Below are 16,934 nucleotides of genomic sequence, written 5' to 3'. Positions count from 1 at the left end.
TTATGCAGGCTAGCATCCTTCCTTGAACTCAGTCCAAATTTAAGAGATTGCTTTAATGTTCTTGAGAAATAAAACTCCTGATTAGCAAACTCTGCCAGCTCTGTTACCCCAACAACTTTTTATTCAATAATTTTCCTGTCTTATAAATCCCTTAAATATTTTAATATAATCCTACACTCAGCAGTAGGAATTATTTTCATCCATGATTCATGGCACATTCTCAGGATAAAATCGTTCATTCTTCTCAGTTTAAACTTTCATAGGGGCAGCTGGTCTATGACGGTAATAAAATAGATTGATAAACTTTTACAGAGGTAAGTTCTCCTTCCTAGGCTTTCAAGATGAAATGATGAAATAATATTTTTGCTCACTCACTGATGCTGTCCCGGGTTCACCTCGTGGCCCAGTTTCACCATTTCTCCCCTGAAGGAAAATTAAAATAAAAAATTAGAATGAAAGTAGTCCAAGTGATAGGGCATACATCTGGATTTTGCCATAGAATATACGCTTCAGAAGCAGAATCCTGGCAATCAGAGTTAAAGGACAGTAGAAAGGCAGATATTTCTCAGGATTAGAAACAGAGATTAAACTCTGGGGTGAAGTAAATCATTCAACTAATTTCTTATGGAAAGTTTCAGTATGCTATGACTGTTATAGCAATTTCCAAATTAATAATTGGATTACACTCAGGGGTGAAATGCTACCGGTTCTGACTGGTTTGCTAGAACCGGTAGTAAAAAAAAGCTTTTAAAAAGGTTCCATGACACTCAGCTGTTGGAGTGCGCAATTGTTGTAACCTACTCCCCCCTTTTTAAAGCATTTTTTCCCTGCTGGTTCGGGTGAATAGGTAGGGAAAAATGCTTTAAAAAGTGGGGAAAAGATGGCCATGCCCACCCGGTCACATGACCCCCACCAAGCCACGGCCACAGAAAACCAGTGGCAACATAATTAATTTCACTGCTGATTACACTCCTGAATCATTGTCTTCCAGGGTCTTTTTCATCATAGTGATAAAACAGATCAGAAACCAGCCACTGGAATGCACAAATGGAAAGGTCTTTGGCATACTGTATGAGTTAGTAATATATGGATTGCTATGTTGGATGATAACTGGGGGCACCTTTCCAAACACATGGTACATCTGGCATAAACTGCGGATGATCCAAATCAGTGGCCATTGATCTGCTTAAAATTGTTTCCGTACAATATTACTTGATTCTACTGTGCTTTAGGTTCTATCAAACCTCACTGAAGATCTCATTGTTAAATAACTAAAAGAAAGGAGAGATGGGCTCAGTGAAAAGTCACATTCATATTCAATAAAATGGGATTCCTATCAGACCAAATTTTGTGTCACAAAAGCATCCATAATGAGTTTCAAAGCTCTAGAAATAATTCATTTCAAATTATTAAATTCCTGGGAAGAAATACCCACCTGTTCTCCTTTGAATCCAGGCTCTCCTCTGTCTCCCTGAAACAGAACAGGATGAGAAGTCACTGGGTAGAGAATTACAAAGAAATTCAATTCTGCTCTAGAAGATATTAAAGACTCAGGAAGACCTCCCAAGTTGGGCAAGCTGTAGATCAATAACTCTGCTTAATGTGGATGCTAAATTATTCATGTTTTCTAGGAAGCCACAGAAATATCATATATTGCATATACTTTAATGAGTCTATCCAGGCATAAGCCAACCCTCAAATTTTTAACCAAAATACCATGAAAAATGCCCTACTCGTGGATAAGCCAACCTTCAAGGTTTTTTTGGTCAATATATTCTGAAAAATTTCATTTGTTTTAATATTTTGCATCAATAAATAATCTTTTCAAGAACAAATTCCATTTTAAATTTTCACAATTGGCTTATTCATGGTAGCATATTTTTCATAATATTTTGGTTTGGCTTATCCATGAGAGTATACGAGTGCTTTTAAAAAGTATTCCCTTTTATGTATATTTATGAATAAGCTGAATCCAATTTGGGGACTATTTTGAGACCAAAAATTCTCAGCTTATCTGAAAGTATATATGGTAATACCATCTATAATTCAATCTAGATTTATAAAAAATAGATACGTATTGGGGTTGGAAATGTGGCCCAATTTGCGAGAAGCTTGCATTGAAGTTTATAGAACAAAGTCAAACTAGAGTCTTGGACTTTAAGAAAGCTAATTTCAATAAACTTAGAGAGAGCTTGGGAAAAATTCCATGGATGAGAATCCTCGAGGGGAAAACAACTCAAGAAGCTTGGGAAATTTTGAAAAATGAGATTAGAAAAGCCCAGTCTAACACAATACCAATGAAGAAGAAAAACAACAGCTCCCAAAAGAAACCAGCATGGCTGCATAAACAACTATCTGACAAACTGAAAGACAAAAAAAGTAAGTATAAAAAGTGGAAGGAGGGGGACATAACTAAGGCAGAATATCAGCAAATAGCCCGAGCCTGTAAAGATGAAGTGAGGAAAGCTAAGGCTCACAATGAAGAAAGGCTTGCCACAAAAGTAAAAATTAACAAAAAAAGCTTCTTCCAACATGTTAAAAACAAGAAAAAAGTTAAGGAAACAATTGGTCCATTGCTAGGAGAAAGTGGCAAGAAGGTGACAAGCAACAGGGAGAAAGCAGAACTATTTAACTCATGTTTTGCATCTGTCTTTACACAAAGGGATAAAACAGTCCAACCTATCAAAAGCAGCACCACAAAATTAGGAACACAAATTGAAATAGGGAAGAAAATGGTAAGTGAGCACCTGTCTACCCTAGATGAGTTCAAATCACCAGGACCGGATGGATTACACCCCAGAGTTCTGAAGGAACTAGCAGACGAGATCTCAGAACCACTGAATTATATCTTTCAGAGATCCTGGAACACTGGGGAACTACCAGAGGACTGGAAAAGAGCTGATGTGGTTCCCATCTTCAAAAAAGGGAAAAAATTAGATCCAGGAAACTACAGACCTATCAGCCTAACCTCAATACCAGGAAAGATTCTGGAAAAAATAATCAAGCAACGAATTTGCGAACACCTAGAAGCAAACAAAGTAATAGCCAAAAGCCAACATGGATTTGTCAAAAACAGATCATGCCAGACTAATCTTATTGCATTCTTTGATAATGTGACAAAATTAGTGGACCAGAGGAATGCCGTTGATATAGTTTACTTGGACTTCAGTAAGGCTTTTGATAAGGTAGACCATAACCTACTACTAGATAAAGTAGAAGAATGTGGGTTAGACAGCCTCACCACCAGATGGATTGGTAACTGGCTGACCAACCGCACTCAACGTGTAGTTCTCAATGGAACTGCATCTACATGGAGGGAAGTATGCAGTGGAGTACCCCAAGGCTCTGTTTTAGGCCCAGTACTCTTCAACATCTTCATCAATGATTTGGATGAGGGAATAAATGGGGAACTCATCAAATTTGCAGATGATACCAAGCTGGCAGGAATAGCCAACACTCCAGAAGATAGGCTTAAGATACAGAAGGATCTTGACAAACTTGAACATTGGGCACTATCTAATAAAATGAAATTCAATGGTGAAAAGAGTAAGGTTCTACATTTAGGCAACAAAAACGGAATGCACAGGTACAGTATAGGTGATACCTTACTCAGTAGTAGTAACTGTGAAAGGGATCTTGGAGTCCTAGTGGACAACCATTTAAATATGAGCCAGCAGTGTGCAGCAGCTGCCAAAAAAGCCAACACAGTTCTAGGCTGCATCAACAGAGGGATAGAATCAAGATCACGTGAAGTGTTAATACCACTTTATAATGCCTTGGTAAGGCCACACTTGGAATACTGCATTCAGTTCTGGTCGCCACGATGTAAAAAAGATGTGGAGACTCTAGAAAGAGTGCAGAGAAGAGCAACAAAGATGATTAGGGGACTGGAGACTAAAACATATGAAGAACGGTTGCAGGAACTGGGTATGTTTAGCTTAAGAGAAAGAAGGACTAGGGGAGACATGATAGCATTATTCCAATATCTCAGAGGTTGCCACAAAGAAGAGGGAGTCAAACTATTCTCCAAAGCACCTGAGGGTAGAACAAGAAGCAATGGGTGGAAACTGATCAAGGAGAGAAGCAACTTAGAACTGAGGAGAAATTTCCTGACAGTGAGAACAATTGATCAGTGGAACAGCTTGCCTCCAGAAGTTGTGAATGCCCCAACACTGGAAGTCTTTAAGAAGATGATGGATAGCTATTTGTCTGAAACGGTATAGGGTTTCCTGCCTAGGCAGGGGGTTGGACTAGAAGACCTCCAAGGTCCCTTCCAACTCTACTATTGTATTATTGTATTATATATTTGACCTGGCTGCTAATTTGCATTTATGGTGATATTATTGTTTTATGTTTTTATCATCTTATTTGCTGAGATCAAGATGAACAGTCTTATGAATTTAAATAAATAATAAGCACATGTCAATATTTGTTTTGTAATTTCTACTGTAGGTATTGCCACAAAAAATTGAAGTAAATTGTTAAACAGATTTTGATATAATCTGGACTGAATTTATGAGGTGCATTCTATGAAGATATGAGTTACCATCATCATTTGTTTGCTGGATTACTATTCTTAATTAAATGGTTAGACTTATTGCAAATAGTTTTGTCTCTCAGCTTCTGAAGTTATATTATGATATCCGAGAAGAATGTCCCTGGTTTTGTCCAATTATAATCTTGTTCATTTTCAAATTACTATATACATCAATGCAATTTTGGGAACAAATAGTATATTAAAGGATTTCAATGTGATGTTGACCAATATTTCTAAAACATGGAAATTATTATCCTCCCAAATAACATGAAGCATGTCAAAGAAGATAATTTTACAGAACTGGAAAAAAATTACTCTCCTAATTTAACTAATGGTTAACTAGGATGTGTGTCTACCATTTTCGCAAAACTTTTGTGTTCTAAAATGATAATGTAATGCAATATATTGCTGTCAATCTAGATTTGATAAACTGAACAATCAAATAACTTCATGTTGTTATCTTTAGTTATTGTATGGATCTTTTTTTCTGTTAATTTTTGACACATTTATTTTAATCACTATAATGTATCTAGATTCCCCCCCCCCCCCCACACACACTATAATCACTACTTATCTTTTTCCTCTCTTGGTGATGTATTTTTTTTTGTATTTAAAAAAAATATTTTACCATTAAAATGAAGTGGAATGAAACATCCTGCTCTAGATGAAAGACAATTTAGATGCTTGATCTAGATGCAAAGTTATTTATGTTCCAGATTCCAATATCAGGTGGATTGTGAAAGATAGGATAACTTAAATCATGACTGTAAGTGGAAGGCTGATATAGCCAATCTATAATATGCTTCCTTCACATGCCAATTGTTTCTACTCACAGATTCTGGGATGAAAAAAAAGCCATAGAAATACACATGTACTGTATATATTGTGTTCCCAAAACAATAACAATATCCTTCATGTGTGGGTTCAAAATTACAATTAAAAAAAAAATTCTGTAAAGTCATAGAAGGAATTCAGTTGCCATTGAGACAGAAGGAAGAATTGCAGTGACCTCTGACTTTTTTTTTTTTTTTTACAATTCTACTGATGTTATGTGATGCATAGTAGATTCTTGCTTACCTTTGGGCCAGATATTCCAGGGAGGCCGGGCAAGCCCTGAAAATAGCAAAATGTACTATTAGAGAACTAGAAAGAGACATTTATTCCATTGAGACCAACCAACATGGTCCTAAATAGCCACTAAGCAAGGATAGAAAACTCACGATAATAACAAACCACATGAGCAATACCAGGACACTTAAAAGAAACATTATCTATGAGCATTTCAAATAAATTCTTTGGCAAAGCCAAAACAAAATTCACCAATAATTCTTTCAAACTGATTCTGGAAATCTAAATTCTTCCTGATTAATGCAATGCATATTTATTTACTATCAATTCTCACAAACATTTATTAATTAGAAATGGTTCTCTTGAAAAGATGATATGAGATTTGACTGACTCCCATAATGATTTTTTTTCTGTATAGAATTATTTTTATATCAAGTCAACAGGAACTGATGATGAAGACTAGGGATGGGATTACAATCTATTTAAACTGCATCATGTTAGCTGCAAACTTGATGATTTGTATTGCTGACTGTAAAACATATTGTATTCATTACCATCTTCACTGGCAATGCCCAGTTAATTAGTCTGATTGAAAGTTTTTGAAAATATTGGGGAGATCTTTGATCAAATATCAATCTTTGATCCCAAATCCAACTTGTTTGCTGATTGCCACTTTCTCCAAATAAATAAATAAACAAACAAACAACCAAATAAATAAATATTGATACAACATAAATATTCATCCATTTCCTGTTCTTATGTGATAAGCTTGCGATTGTAGAATACTTCAAAGGTAACTTCTTTTAGTGGATTAGAGATATTGACAGTGTGGAAAATTGCTCTGCTTAAAAAAACTAATTCAGCAATAAAAAGGTTTGAAAAATAAATTTAGAAAAATAATTCTAAATAAAAAGATAGGTTTATTCAATATATTAATTACTGATTATACGAGCAATATTTTAATACATTATCCGTAACTATATAAATATAATTCTGAATGTAAATGGTTAAATACATATTTAAAAGACTTATGTTTTTTTTACTTATATATGTGTGCATGTACATGCAAATTACCCTGCTCCAAAGTTTTTTTTCTTTCTGTTGTTTCAGCTTCTCTCATTGACGTTTCAATTTCAGTTCTGTGTTTTTCTTTTTCCTTTTACGTGCACACATGCTCCCCATAATGAATTTCAGCCCCTATCCATCTTCATGCTAGTTTCTTCTGAGGCTTAATGTTCATATCCTATTGTAATTTATCATTTCCTATTATAGATTCTGCGGGAGGAGGAAATTACCTGGCCTGGTTGACCAACTTGTCCAGGCACGCCGGGAACACCTGATGGCCCCGGAGGCCCTGGGGGCCCATTGGTTCCTCTCTCTCCTTTAACACCCTCAGGACCCTGTCAAAAAAAAGACAAATACATTTAGATATCATGCGTAGGGAGATTTCCTGTGGCCTTTTTAAAACTGGCAACAGCTTTACAGAATCTGAGCCAAGGATCTTATCCTTGTTTTCTGAAGTGCCTTTTAACAGGCGACATCACGGACTTTGTTGTAAATTCTTCTCTACAGAGAACTTCTGGGCTCTAATAACTTGCTAACCCCACCCATGTTTCTAAATATTATCTGTTTTCCTTTTCTTGGTAACCTACATACTTATGACTTAATAAAGCCCTATACCTTAAATCTATTTCTCTTTTTTGAAAATATTTGCGTAAGAACAATTTAAAGACCAGGCAAGTTGACCAGATTTTTTTTTAACCTTAAACTTCACCCATGTGTCAATTCTCATAGCTTGGGAAGGGGCAAGCTGTGAGAATTGAAGGGGTGGAGATAAATCTCTCCTTGCTCACAACTTACACAGGGCTATTATATCATGATTCTTTGCATGCATAGTATTTTCGGTGCACACAAACCTACTGTGAAACAATATATTTATTCTCATATCTGGCAGGATCCCTGTTAACCTTAATGCTCTGATTATCCACTTTTCCAGGCAGATAACTCTGGCAGTGTCTTTACTTTAAAAAAAACAGAATAAAGGTAAAAACAAACTGGTGAAGAAAACTCATTTAATGGAAAAGTACTTACTTCTTTGCCAGGTGTTCCAGATTCACCTTTCTCCCCCTAAACACATTTTTAAAAAATCAGAACGGTATTTGTATGTATCCTGGAGTTTTCTTATACATAAATAGCAAACTTTTCTTGGATGCTAACATCCATCCACTGAATTTTACCACAATCCAAGGAGAGTCACCTAAACCTATATGGCACAGGTGTCAAACTTGCGATGCTACATCGTCACATGACATAACATGACTTTCCCCCCCCCCCTTGCTAAACCGGGGGTGACCAGCATCTGTTACACTCCTCTACTGAGATGGATATCAATAAAATAGACTACTTTTGGGATACTTCTGAGGGTCAAAATGGCCTACCTTAGATGTGTGAGAGCCAATTCCTTAATGTTTCATTGCCTAACAAAACACCACCTAATGACTCTTATCCTCTAATGACCACTGATGAAGTGAAGAAATCATCAACAATGATCTGCTATTCAACTTAAGCTATGACAAAGAGCAAAATTGGGTCGCTCTTAGATTTGCTGGTTCTTGGCTCGCAAAAGAACCATTCTCCTATGTCTCTAGACAGGTACCTAAGCTAATTTCTTGGCCTGCTCAACACTTACAAAAATATTTATTTATTTTTAGGAAAGAGCAAAATTCTGGCAAAATTCTGGCTCAATGTTGGAAGGAAAATGGAGTGAAACATGGAATGAAATTGAGACTGGCATCTCTAAAGAATATCCATACTTTCTTTTTAGAGTGGTGGTGGAATTAAAAACAGTTTTCCTGAGGAAAGGCTTATTTGAATTGGAATGTAGCTCTCAGAAAAACAAGAAATATAGTTGGTGCCTCTGATGACATTTTCTAAATTTAAACATAGCCCAAAGCTGTTACTGAAATAGGGAGGAAAAACAGGGACCCTTAAGTAATTTGGTTCTAATCTCTGATTAACAGATAAACGTTTGGCTGAAATGCTGGAAGTATGTAAGAAGAAACTACCTTTCTCCCATCTTCTCCTGGGATCCCATCTTCTCCCTGGAAAGTAAACATCATTTTCATATTTGTATTCCAGATTAGTTTAGAAGCATATGCTATGATATTCCTAACAATTAGAAGAACGAAAGAAAACAGCACATTTTAATAATTCCCTTTCTTCCCACCCCAATACAGGCCTTGCTTGTCAAACCTGAAGCCCCACTTCTAGCAGAGGGATCAGGGTCAACACTCACATTCTTCCCATTCAGCCCAGGTTTGCCATCTTCACCAGATTTGCCCTGGAAAAGAAATGTAGGGGATCAGCCACCTAAAAGAGCTTTCACCAGCTTGACTGCAAAAGGGCCATAGAATTGCAAGGAATACACAGGATGGATGAATCCATACAGAATGTATGACTTTGTTGCAACCAATGGTTAGGGAGGTAAACTCAAGTGAAGAAAAAAATTAGTTAGTCCCTGGTCTGTTTGACAGTGCAGCCATTTTGGACTTCTCCTTTTCTATGAATTTGTTGCATTCTAGATGACGAGACAAGTATAAATTTGCATGTGGCTAATTACCCACAGACATTACAAAATCTATATAGTATTAATAATTGGTGCCAGAGTTTTTATTTTTCTCCCTCCTTTTCCTACATTTTCTTTGTGTGTATGTGTATGTTGCATCCTTTTTAATTGTAAGCCTAAATTGGTAGATGGGAATTCTATTGCCAAGATCACCACACGAATCCAGCATTGAATAGAATTTAGTTACCAATCACTTTAGCCCACTTTCACACTCTATTAACTAATCTTGGTCCGGTTGTCAACCTAAATATTTTTTTAAAATTTAAAAAGCAGAAATGGAAAACTAAACTAATAAGTATCTTACATTTCTATATGGGCCTAGATAGGAAGGGAAGTACAAGAACATTCTTCCTATATTTTATGGCTGAGGTATTATAGAGTTGTGTGGGTTAGTCAACTGAGAAGTCAATTTGGCTTCATTCATAGTCAATTGATTGATTCACTAGATCTGTGTAATTTACCCACTAACGGAGGCTAGCTGTGGTGATTAACACAGACATGACCGCCCACTTGACAAATGCTCCTATTGGAAAATATGCATATTGTTGCTATTGTACGTCGCCCCGAGTCCCTGGGGGGAGAGGGGGCGACTAAGAAATCAAATTAAATAAATAAATAAATAAATAAATAAATAAATAAATATTGGCTTTCAATCTCATATGTTGCATTGGATGCACATCAGTCTTTTAACCATTTCACTTACAGGCAATCCTGGAGATCCCGGTGGGCCAATTGCTCCAGGAGGACCTTGCTCTCCATGAGGACCTTGCAAGCCCTGGTTTTTTTTTAAAAAAACAACAACAACAGATTATTGTGGATATGCAGAGTAGAATAGAGACCCTCCTCTTCTATAGATATACATGGTAGCCAAATTTAGTAGTCTAGGACAGAAAATGTGCCAGCTCCCCAATATGAGAAAATCAGTTAAATAAGAGGAAGAATAACCCCTCATCTTATTTAGGCTTGTCAGAGGTCAGTGGGGTTTTTTTATACTTACATCTCGACCAGGGTCACCCTGCTTTCCTGGATCACCCTAAGAAAATAAAGCAAGGATGCAATCAGAAGTCAGGCACTGAACTCTGCCTTGTGCTCATGTCTTTGTCTTTTACCTGCAGTTCCCCAAAAGATTTGTTTAAACATATTTGCCAAATTTATGCACCTCACAAATGCAACCCAACCCAACCCACCTCACAGTGTGCTATATGAACCCAGTTTCAATCTTCTAAATGAGGTTATTTTACTTCCTTTTTTCTGGGTGACAAATAGTGACAAATGGCTATAGTGATGATCCCATAAAATCTACATAACATTTGTACAGTACTATCCAAGCTTCGGCACATCAAAAATATCATTTATTTATATTGTTCTGCTTAATCAATAATGCCATTAAAAATAAAACTTGCATATATAAAATCAATTAATATGCTCCAGTAAAGACCAGTGATAACTAACTTTTATATGCTGGAACTAACAAGATAGAATAGAATAGAAGCATTGAAAGGGACCTTGGAGGTCTTCTAGTCCAACTTAGCAAGAAAACCTACAATTTCAGACAAATGGTTATCCAATCTCTTTTTAAAAGCTTCCAGTGTTGGAGTATTTACAACTGTCAGAAAATTTCGCCTTAGTTCTAGGTTGCTTTTCTCCTTGATTAGTTTCCACCCATTTCTTCTTGTCCTATCCTCAGGTGCTTTGGAGAATAGCTTGACTTCCTCTCCTTTGTGGCAGCCCCTGAGATACTGGAACACTGCTTTCATGTCACCCCTAGTCCTTCTTTTCATCAAACTAGATGAAACTCAGTGTGACTCCCTTATTGTGCACATTGGTATCAGTACAAAATGTTCAAAATACACTTTTGGACTTAGCAGCAGCTTCCCATAAACAGCTAAGTTTGCTAAGAGTGATGCAGAATCATTGTGGCTTAACAGCTGTTAAATCTATGAGCTGGAGTCCTGATACACATGAAGGCAGCAAGTATCAGACTTACTCTTTGGCCTAAAGGGCCTATTTGTCCTGGTTTTCCATCCAAGCCATTCCGACCATCCAGGCCTGGAGGACCCCGATCACCCTGAAGAAAAATTTAAACGAATAAGTGACTGAGAAAACAACCATGGCAACAAGTAGGGACTTTAGGAATTAATGAACTTAATTCCATGGCTATGGGCCATTCATTAATTCTTACATAATCCACTTTTATCTGCAGTAATGGAGGCTACTTTGCTTCTTAAAAAAAACAACAACTAAGGTTCTCTCTAAATTCTGTATGAAATATCAGATCTTGTAGCTTTATAAAAAATATTTGGTGAGCTTTCACGGCTTTCGCCAGTGTCTTTTTTTTCATCATCTCTTTTAGTGAATGACAAAATCAGAACTCTTACCTTCTCTCCTACGGGGCCTCGATCTCCAGGGTCACCCTGCAAAATGAGACAGTTGACAGACCATCTAAGTAAAAAAATGATTATGCAGACTGGGCCTCCTGCTATTCAATAATCCCAGAGGAAGCAACAGCATTACATTCCCTTCTGAAGCATATGAAAAGGGGGACGAGAAGACTTACACGAACTCCAGGGACCCCTCTGGAACCTTCAATTCCCTGGAAGAGAGAGGATAAAGATGTGTCTGCAATTCTCTTGTGGGAAAAGAATGATTGGTACCAGTTTCCTGGACTGTAGTCTTACAAGCCTTCCCAAAACCTCTTCCTATCTCCCCTTACTACTGTTTCAGAGGTGGGTTCCTACTGGTTCGAACCAGTTCAGCTGAACCAGTAGTGGTCTGCCAACTTGGGTCACCAGAACCAGCAGCGACCCAGGCCTGCCACGCCTCCAAACCGGTTCCCTGGTCGGCGCGGCATGGTTCCTTTTTTCATTTTTTAATGTTCTGCGCATGCGCAGAACTATTTATGGGCAACTTCACCCACGCGCAAAGTTGCACGTGCACCAAACTCGCAGTAATGCTGGCAGCAACCCACAAGTGTACTCTTTATACTGTAAAGGACTTGGTCAAGCCATGATTTAATCTTGTGCTCTTCATATTTCCTTGTCTTACTGCAGGAAAGAGTGACTCACTGCATTAAGAGTGTATTGACATTTACCAGTATATCCACGTTTACTAATTAGTGAATTCTTTTCTGTGAGCCACAAAAGCAGAAGGCTTACACTTCCTATTTGAGTCTGATGCCTGATAATGATCATTTTAAATTATAAGAAATTCTTTCAATACTGGAAAAGATTTCCTGTTTCAAAAAGCTTACCTCCATCTCAAATCCTGGACTTATGTTAGAAAGGGGGAAGGATTAAAAGTGCCAATGTGCAATTAAACATCTCTATGTTTAACTGCACATTGGCACTTTTAATCCTTTTCCCCTTTCTAACATAACTCCATGACTAGAACAGCTGAAGCAGGCACCATATTTCCTTCTTTAAAGATGCAGTGTGGCAACTGGAACCTACCCGTTCTCCTGGCACGCCAGGTAAACCAACTTCTCCTTTTGTTCCTTTCATGCCATCCTCTCCAGGGTCTCCTGGCTCCCCCTAAAATGGAAAAAGACAACTAGCACACAAGTAGTTTCATTTTTTATAAACTGAAGTACAGAAACAAATTTTGAGATATGCAAAGAATCCCAGTTTCTCTGAGGCCCAAACTAGACATGACATTAAATGCATTTTTAAACGAATGGGCAGATTTTATTAAATTCCTTCAGCAGATGAAAAAAAATACCTAACAAATATCGCAAATTAAGCAGGAATGCAGAGAAAGAATTGAAATAATATTTTAAAATGCTGGAATTATTTAGATTCAGAAAACTGGTATATAAAGTGGGCTATGATAGGAATACATAAAAATGTCCAGATTGAGAAAATGAATAATATTTTCTCAGAATAGTACACTGGATATGCTGGAAAGGTCACTCCACACTGGGGTATTTTCCTCCCATTTGCTGTAAAGGTAGGGAGCAGATAGCTTCAACCTGAGTTTCAGAATCAAATCAGAGACTGAGAGAGAGAAAGAGAGCAACAGAGTGCTTGAAAAAGTTAAGAATGAATTATATATTCATATACCCACAATATACGTATATATACAATACAGTTAGTTACTGGTATTCAGGGAAAAACTGATATTTTGTTTGGTCTTTGAATTCTGCAAAGTACTGAATGGACTGCAAAAATACCTAATTATGTTGTGAAGTTAAGAGGAATGATGTAATAAAACTGAATGAAAGTTATCTGATCTTGTGGAGTTGATCATTACTGCAGGGAAGCAAAGATAAACAAAAGGAATTTGAGAAATTGTGAAATGGTGTTATGTAGATTAGTATGGATATGCATGAAAGTAGGAATCTGTGGTTGGTAGCAGTTACACATTATACTCAAATGAACAAGCGTGTATGGAAAGAACTTTGGATTAATTTTGGGGAAAAAATATGCAGAGTTCTGAATAAATATGATCTAGAGAAATATATACTGTATTCTATGGATGACACAAATGCATGGATATGAATGAGATGAAAAAGTATAGAAAAGTAAATGGAACCAGCCAGAAGGATCTACTGCAGCTTAGAAAAAGGTTGCTTTCAAATATGTTCTCAAGTCTATTAATAGCAAACGAATGACTATAAATCTAAAAGCATGACTGATCTCATTCTTTATGCTGGAAGACCAGGAGAAATAGTGAAGGGAATGGTGATGAGAATTTATGAATGTGGGGTTGGCCATCTTTTGGTATGTAAAAAGTGGACCTTAGGAAAATTGGGCAAGGGAAGAAAGAAAGAAATGAAGGAAACAAATGAATGTAGAATGATTGCAAGAAGAGGAAGGAGGAGTCCTCTAGGAAAATAATTTAATCTCTCATGCAGAATGTTTGGGTAGCAAATGAAACAAAAGAAGACATGGAAGCTGCTTCAACAGAATACAAAGAATTATATTACAGAAGGAAACAGAAGGACATGGATTTATATTAATGGGACAACCGATGCTTGCTAGAAAAAATGAGGTGACAGCCAGGTTATGGATGAGAAAGAATACATGAGAAAATGATTACTGCCAGAAATTATGATAAGAGAAAAATTACTTCTTTTCTTCTTGATACATTTTATTGTCTTTTAATTTTTTATTTATTTACAAGCTGCCTAGCATTGCTATGGAGTTGATGAACTTGAACTTAAAATAATAAATGAATAAATAAAAATATGTATATTTTTGCAAAGAATATGACAAGGAATGGTTGACATTAAAAATGACAAGGAATGACATCAAAATGACAAGGAATGGTTAACATTAAAAATAATTAAAATGCATGAAAATGTTGTTGGAATTGTTTTTTTAATATGTGGGCAAAGACGAGTAATTATGAAGTCTCAAAAATTGTAATGAGGTTTTATCCTAAAAGTAATTTGGGAATAATGTGGGAAATATAATCGAGAGATTTGCATTAGAATGATAGCTATACACAGAAGAAAGGAACTGAGATGCTATAAACATTCATATTTGAGATAGATATGATGCAAAATAAGTAAAAAATGCCATGAGAATATTGAAAAATAATGATATAATTGGAGAGATTAAAATATGGGTGTTTTTTTGCTTCTGGGGCAGCTGTGCGATTTGTTTAATCTATATATGAAGTCTGCATCTTTGCATGATGATTGGAAGAATGCCATTTTTCTTTCCTTATACAAAAGAAAAGTAGCAGAGTGAATACACAAATCACATGAGAATGAATTGATCTGGGAAGGCATATGGTAGAATTCTGTTCTAAAATGTATGAAGTGACAAGGAATTTCAAAATTTCAAAAGTGCAGTGTAGCTTTTGTTGACAGTGCTGACCATACTTTTGTTCTTCAGCAAAAAAACATAAAAGGTTTGTTTATTGGAAGTGATTAAGAATGGTATATTATAGAAAGGAAATATATTCCCAAGTATGAGAATAAATGGAATGCTTAGCAAATCAATCAATATTGAACCCAGATTAAGACCATGATGCCTTAATTGTTTAATATATTTATAGACAAATATATGAAGAATGCTTGTGGCAAGATTATAAGTCTGCTGTTGGAGATGTAAATGTGCAAGTAATTATGTACAGAGATAAGACTGTTCTGTAGTGAACCTAGATATTTTGAAGCAAATAACAGATTGTTAAGATGTAGTAACAAGTGGAGCAGGAAAAATGGTACCAATGAGCCGATAGGACGATCTAGTTGTTCCGTGTTCCATTCTATTCTGTTCTATTTGTTTTCTTCATATTTTATTTTATTTTACTTTGCGAGCCAATTTTGACTATTTTACTGCCACCTGTACATAATTAAACAATCATGACCCTCTAAGCATAATAGCATTTAAGTTACTGCATTTTTCGGAGTGTAAAACACACCCGAGTATAAGACACACCAAGGTTTTGAAGAGGCAAACTAAAAAAAAAAAGTAGGTAGGTAGATAGAGAGGGAGAGAAAGAGAGAGAAATGCAGTAGGTAGGGAGGGAGAGAGAGAGAGTAGTTAAGTAGGTAGGTAGATAAAGGGATAGAGAGAGAGAAAAATAGAGAGAGATAGAGAGAGTGTATGTAGGTATGTAGGTAGAGGGATAGAGAGAGAGAAATAGAAAGAGATAGCGAGAAAGAAATACAGTAGATAGGTAGGAAGAGAGAGAGAGAGTAGGTGGGTTGATAGGTAGAGGGATAGAGAGAAATAGAGAGAGAGAGAGAGAAATACAGTAGGTAAGTAGGGAGAGAGAGTGTGTGTAGGTAGGTAGGTAGAGGGATAGAGAGAGAGAAATATATATTTCTCCCTTTATTTATTTATCAGCACAAATACAACACAAACATAGCAAAGGCAATATTAAAAATAAAAATATGGTTTTCTGCCTGGATGGTCTTCTGTAATGAGCCGAAGGACAGAAAGGGGGAGTAATGAGCTCCCTCCCATATTTGGGCATACCAGGGGTTGTAACACAAACATACACACACACACACACATATGTATGTATGTGTGTTACAATCCCTGGTACATATACATACATACATACATACATACATACATACATACATACATACATACATACATACATACATATACATACATATAAATACACACACACACGTACGTACGTACATACATATATATATATATACATATACATATACATATACATATACATATACATATATATATATATATATAGAGAGAGAGAGAGAGAGAAATACAGTAGATAGGTAGGGAGAGAGAGAGTAGGTAGGTAGGTAGGTAGGTAGGTAGGTAGGTAAAGAGAGAGAGAAATACAGAGATAGAGAAATACAGTAGGTAGGTAGGGAGAGAGAGAGAGTGTGTGTAGGTAGGTCGGTAGAGGGATAGAGAGAAATATATATATAGAGAAATACAGTAGATAGGTAGATGTTTCTGCTGGCACAGCACTTGATCAATATAATTCTCATCAATCAGTTAAAGAGCTTTCCAAAAGAAAAAAAAAGTTTTTGCACTCTGCAAACCTCCCAAAAACGGCCTGTTTTTCACAAAATGACCATTGTCTTACCTGAAGGGTCCTTTTCAGGGCGCTGCAAGGGAGAGTCCAAAGAAGGGTTAAACACAGCCAATCTGCCCAGAACTGAATTGAAAACTTTAAGCCACGCCTCTGGTGCTGACTATCCTCAGATTTATTCAATGAAGACGTGGAACAGTTGCGCGCTGAAACTTCAACTGGAAGTCTAATATGGAA

General features: G+C 36.5%; 1 protein-coding gene across 3 annotated transcripts in view; it reads right to left on the bottom strand.

Moving 5' to 3' along the window:
• Positions 1-16,934, bottom strand: part of COL7A1 (collagen type VII alpha 1 chain) — a 152,750-nt gene that overhangs the window by 54,656 nt on the left and 81,160 nt on the right. For all 3 annotated transcript variants that reach the window (XM_081938128.1, XM_081938129.1, XM_081938130.1), the window contains exons 61-73: positions 12,680-12,760; positions 11,788-11,823; positions 11,609-11,644; positions 11,218-11,298; positions 10,228-10,263; positions 9,934-10,005; positions 8,901-8,945; positions 8,671-8,706; positions 7,697-7,732; positions 6,901-7,005; positions 5,615-5,650; positions 1,436-1,471; positions 376-423 (exon numbers count right to left, since the gene is read on the bottom strand). In XM_081938128.1, the coding sequence (XP_081794254.1) occupies positions 376-423; positions 1,436-1,471; positions 5,615-5,650; positions 6,901-7,005; positions 7,697-7,732; positions 8,671-8,706; positions 8,901-8,945; positions 9,934-10,005; positions 10,228-10,263; positions 11,218-11,298; positions 11,609-11,644; positions 11,788-11,823; positions 12,680-12,760 (684 nt within the window). The remainder of the gene's footprint in view (positions 1-375; positions 424-1,435; positions 1,472-5,614; positions 5,651-6,900; positions 7,006-7,696; positions 7,733-8,670; positions 8,707-8,900; positions 8,946-9,933; positions 10,006-10,227; positions 10,264-11,217; positions 11,299-11,608; positions 11,645-11,787; positions 11,824-12,679; positions 12,761-16,934) is intronic.

Source organism: Natrix helvetica (assembly GCF_964273705.1).
Source record: "Natrix helvetica genome assembly, chromosome: 1".
In the NCBI taxonomy this organism is placed as follows: domain Eukaryota; kingdom Metazoa; phylum Chordata; class Lepidosauria; order Squamata; family Natricidae; genus Natrix; species Natrix helvetica.
This window is presented reverse-complemented; position numbering and strand designations above follow the sequence as displayed.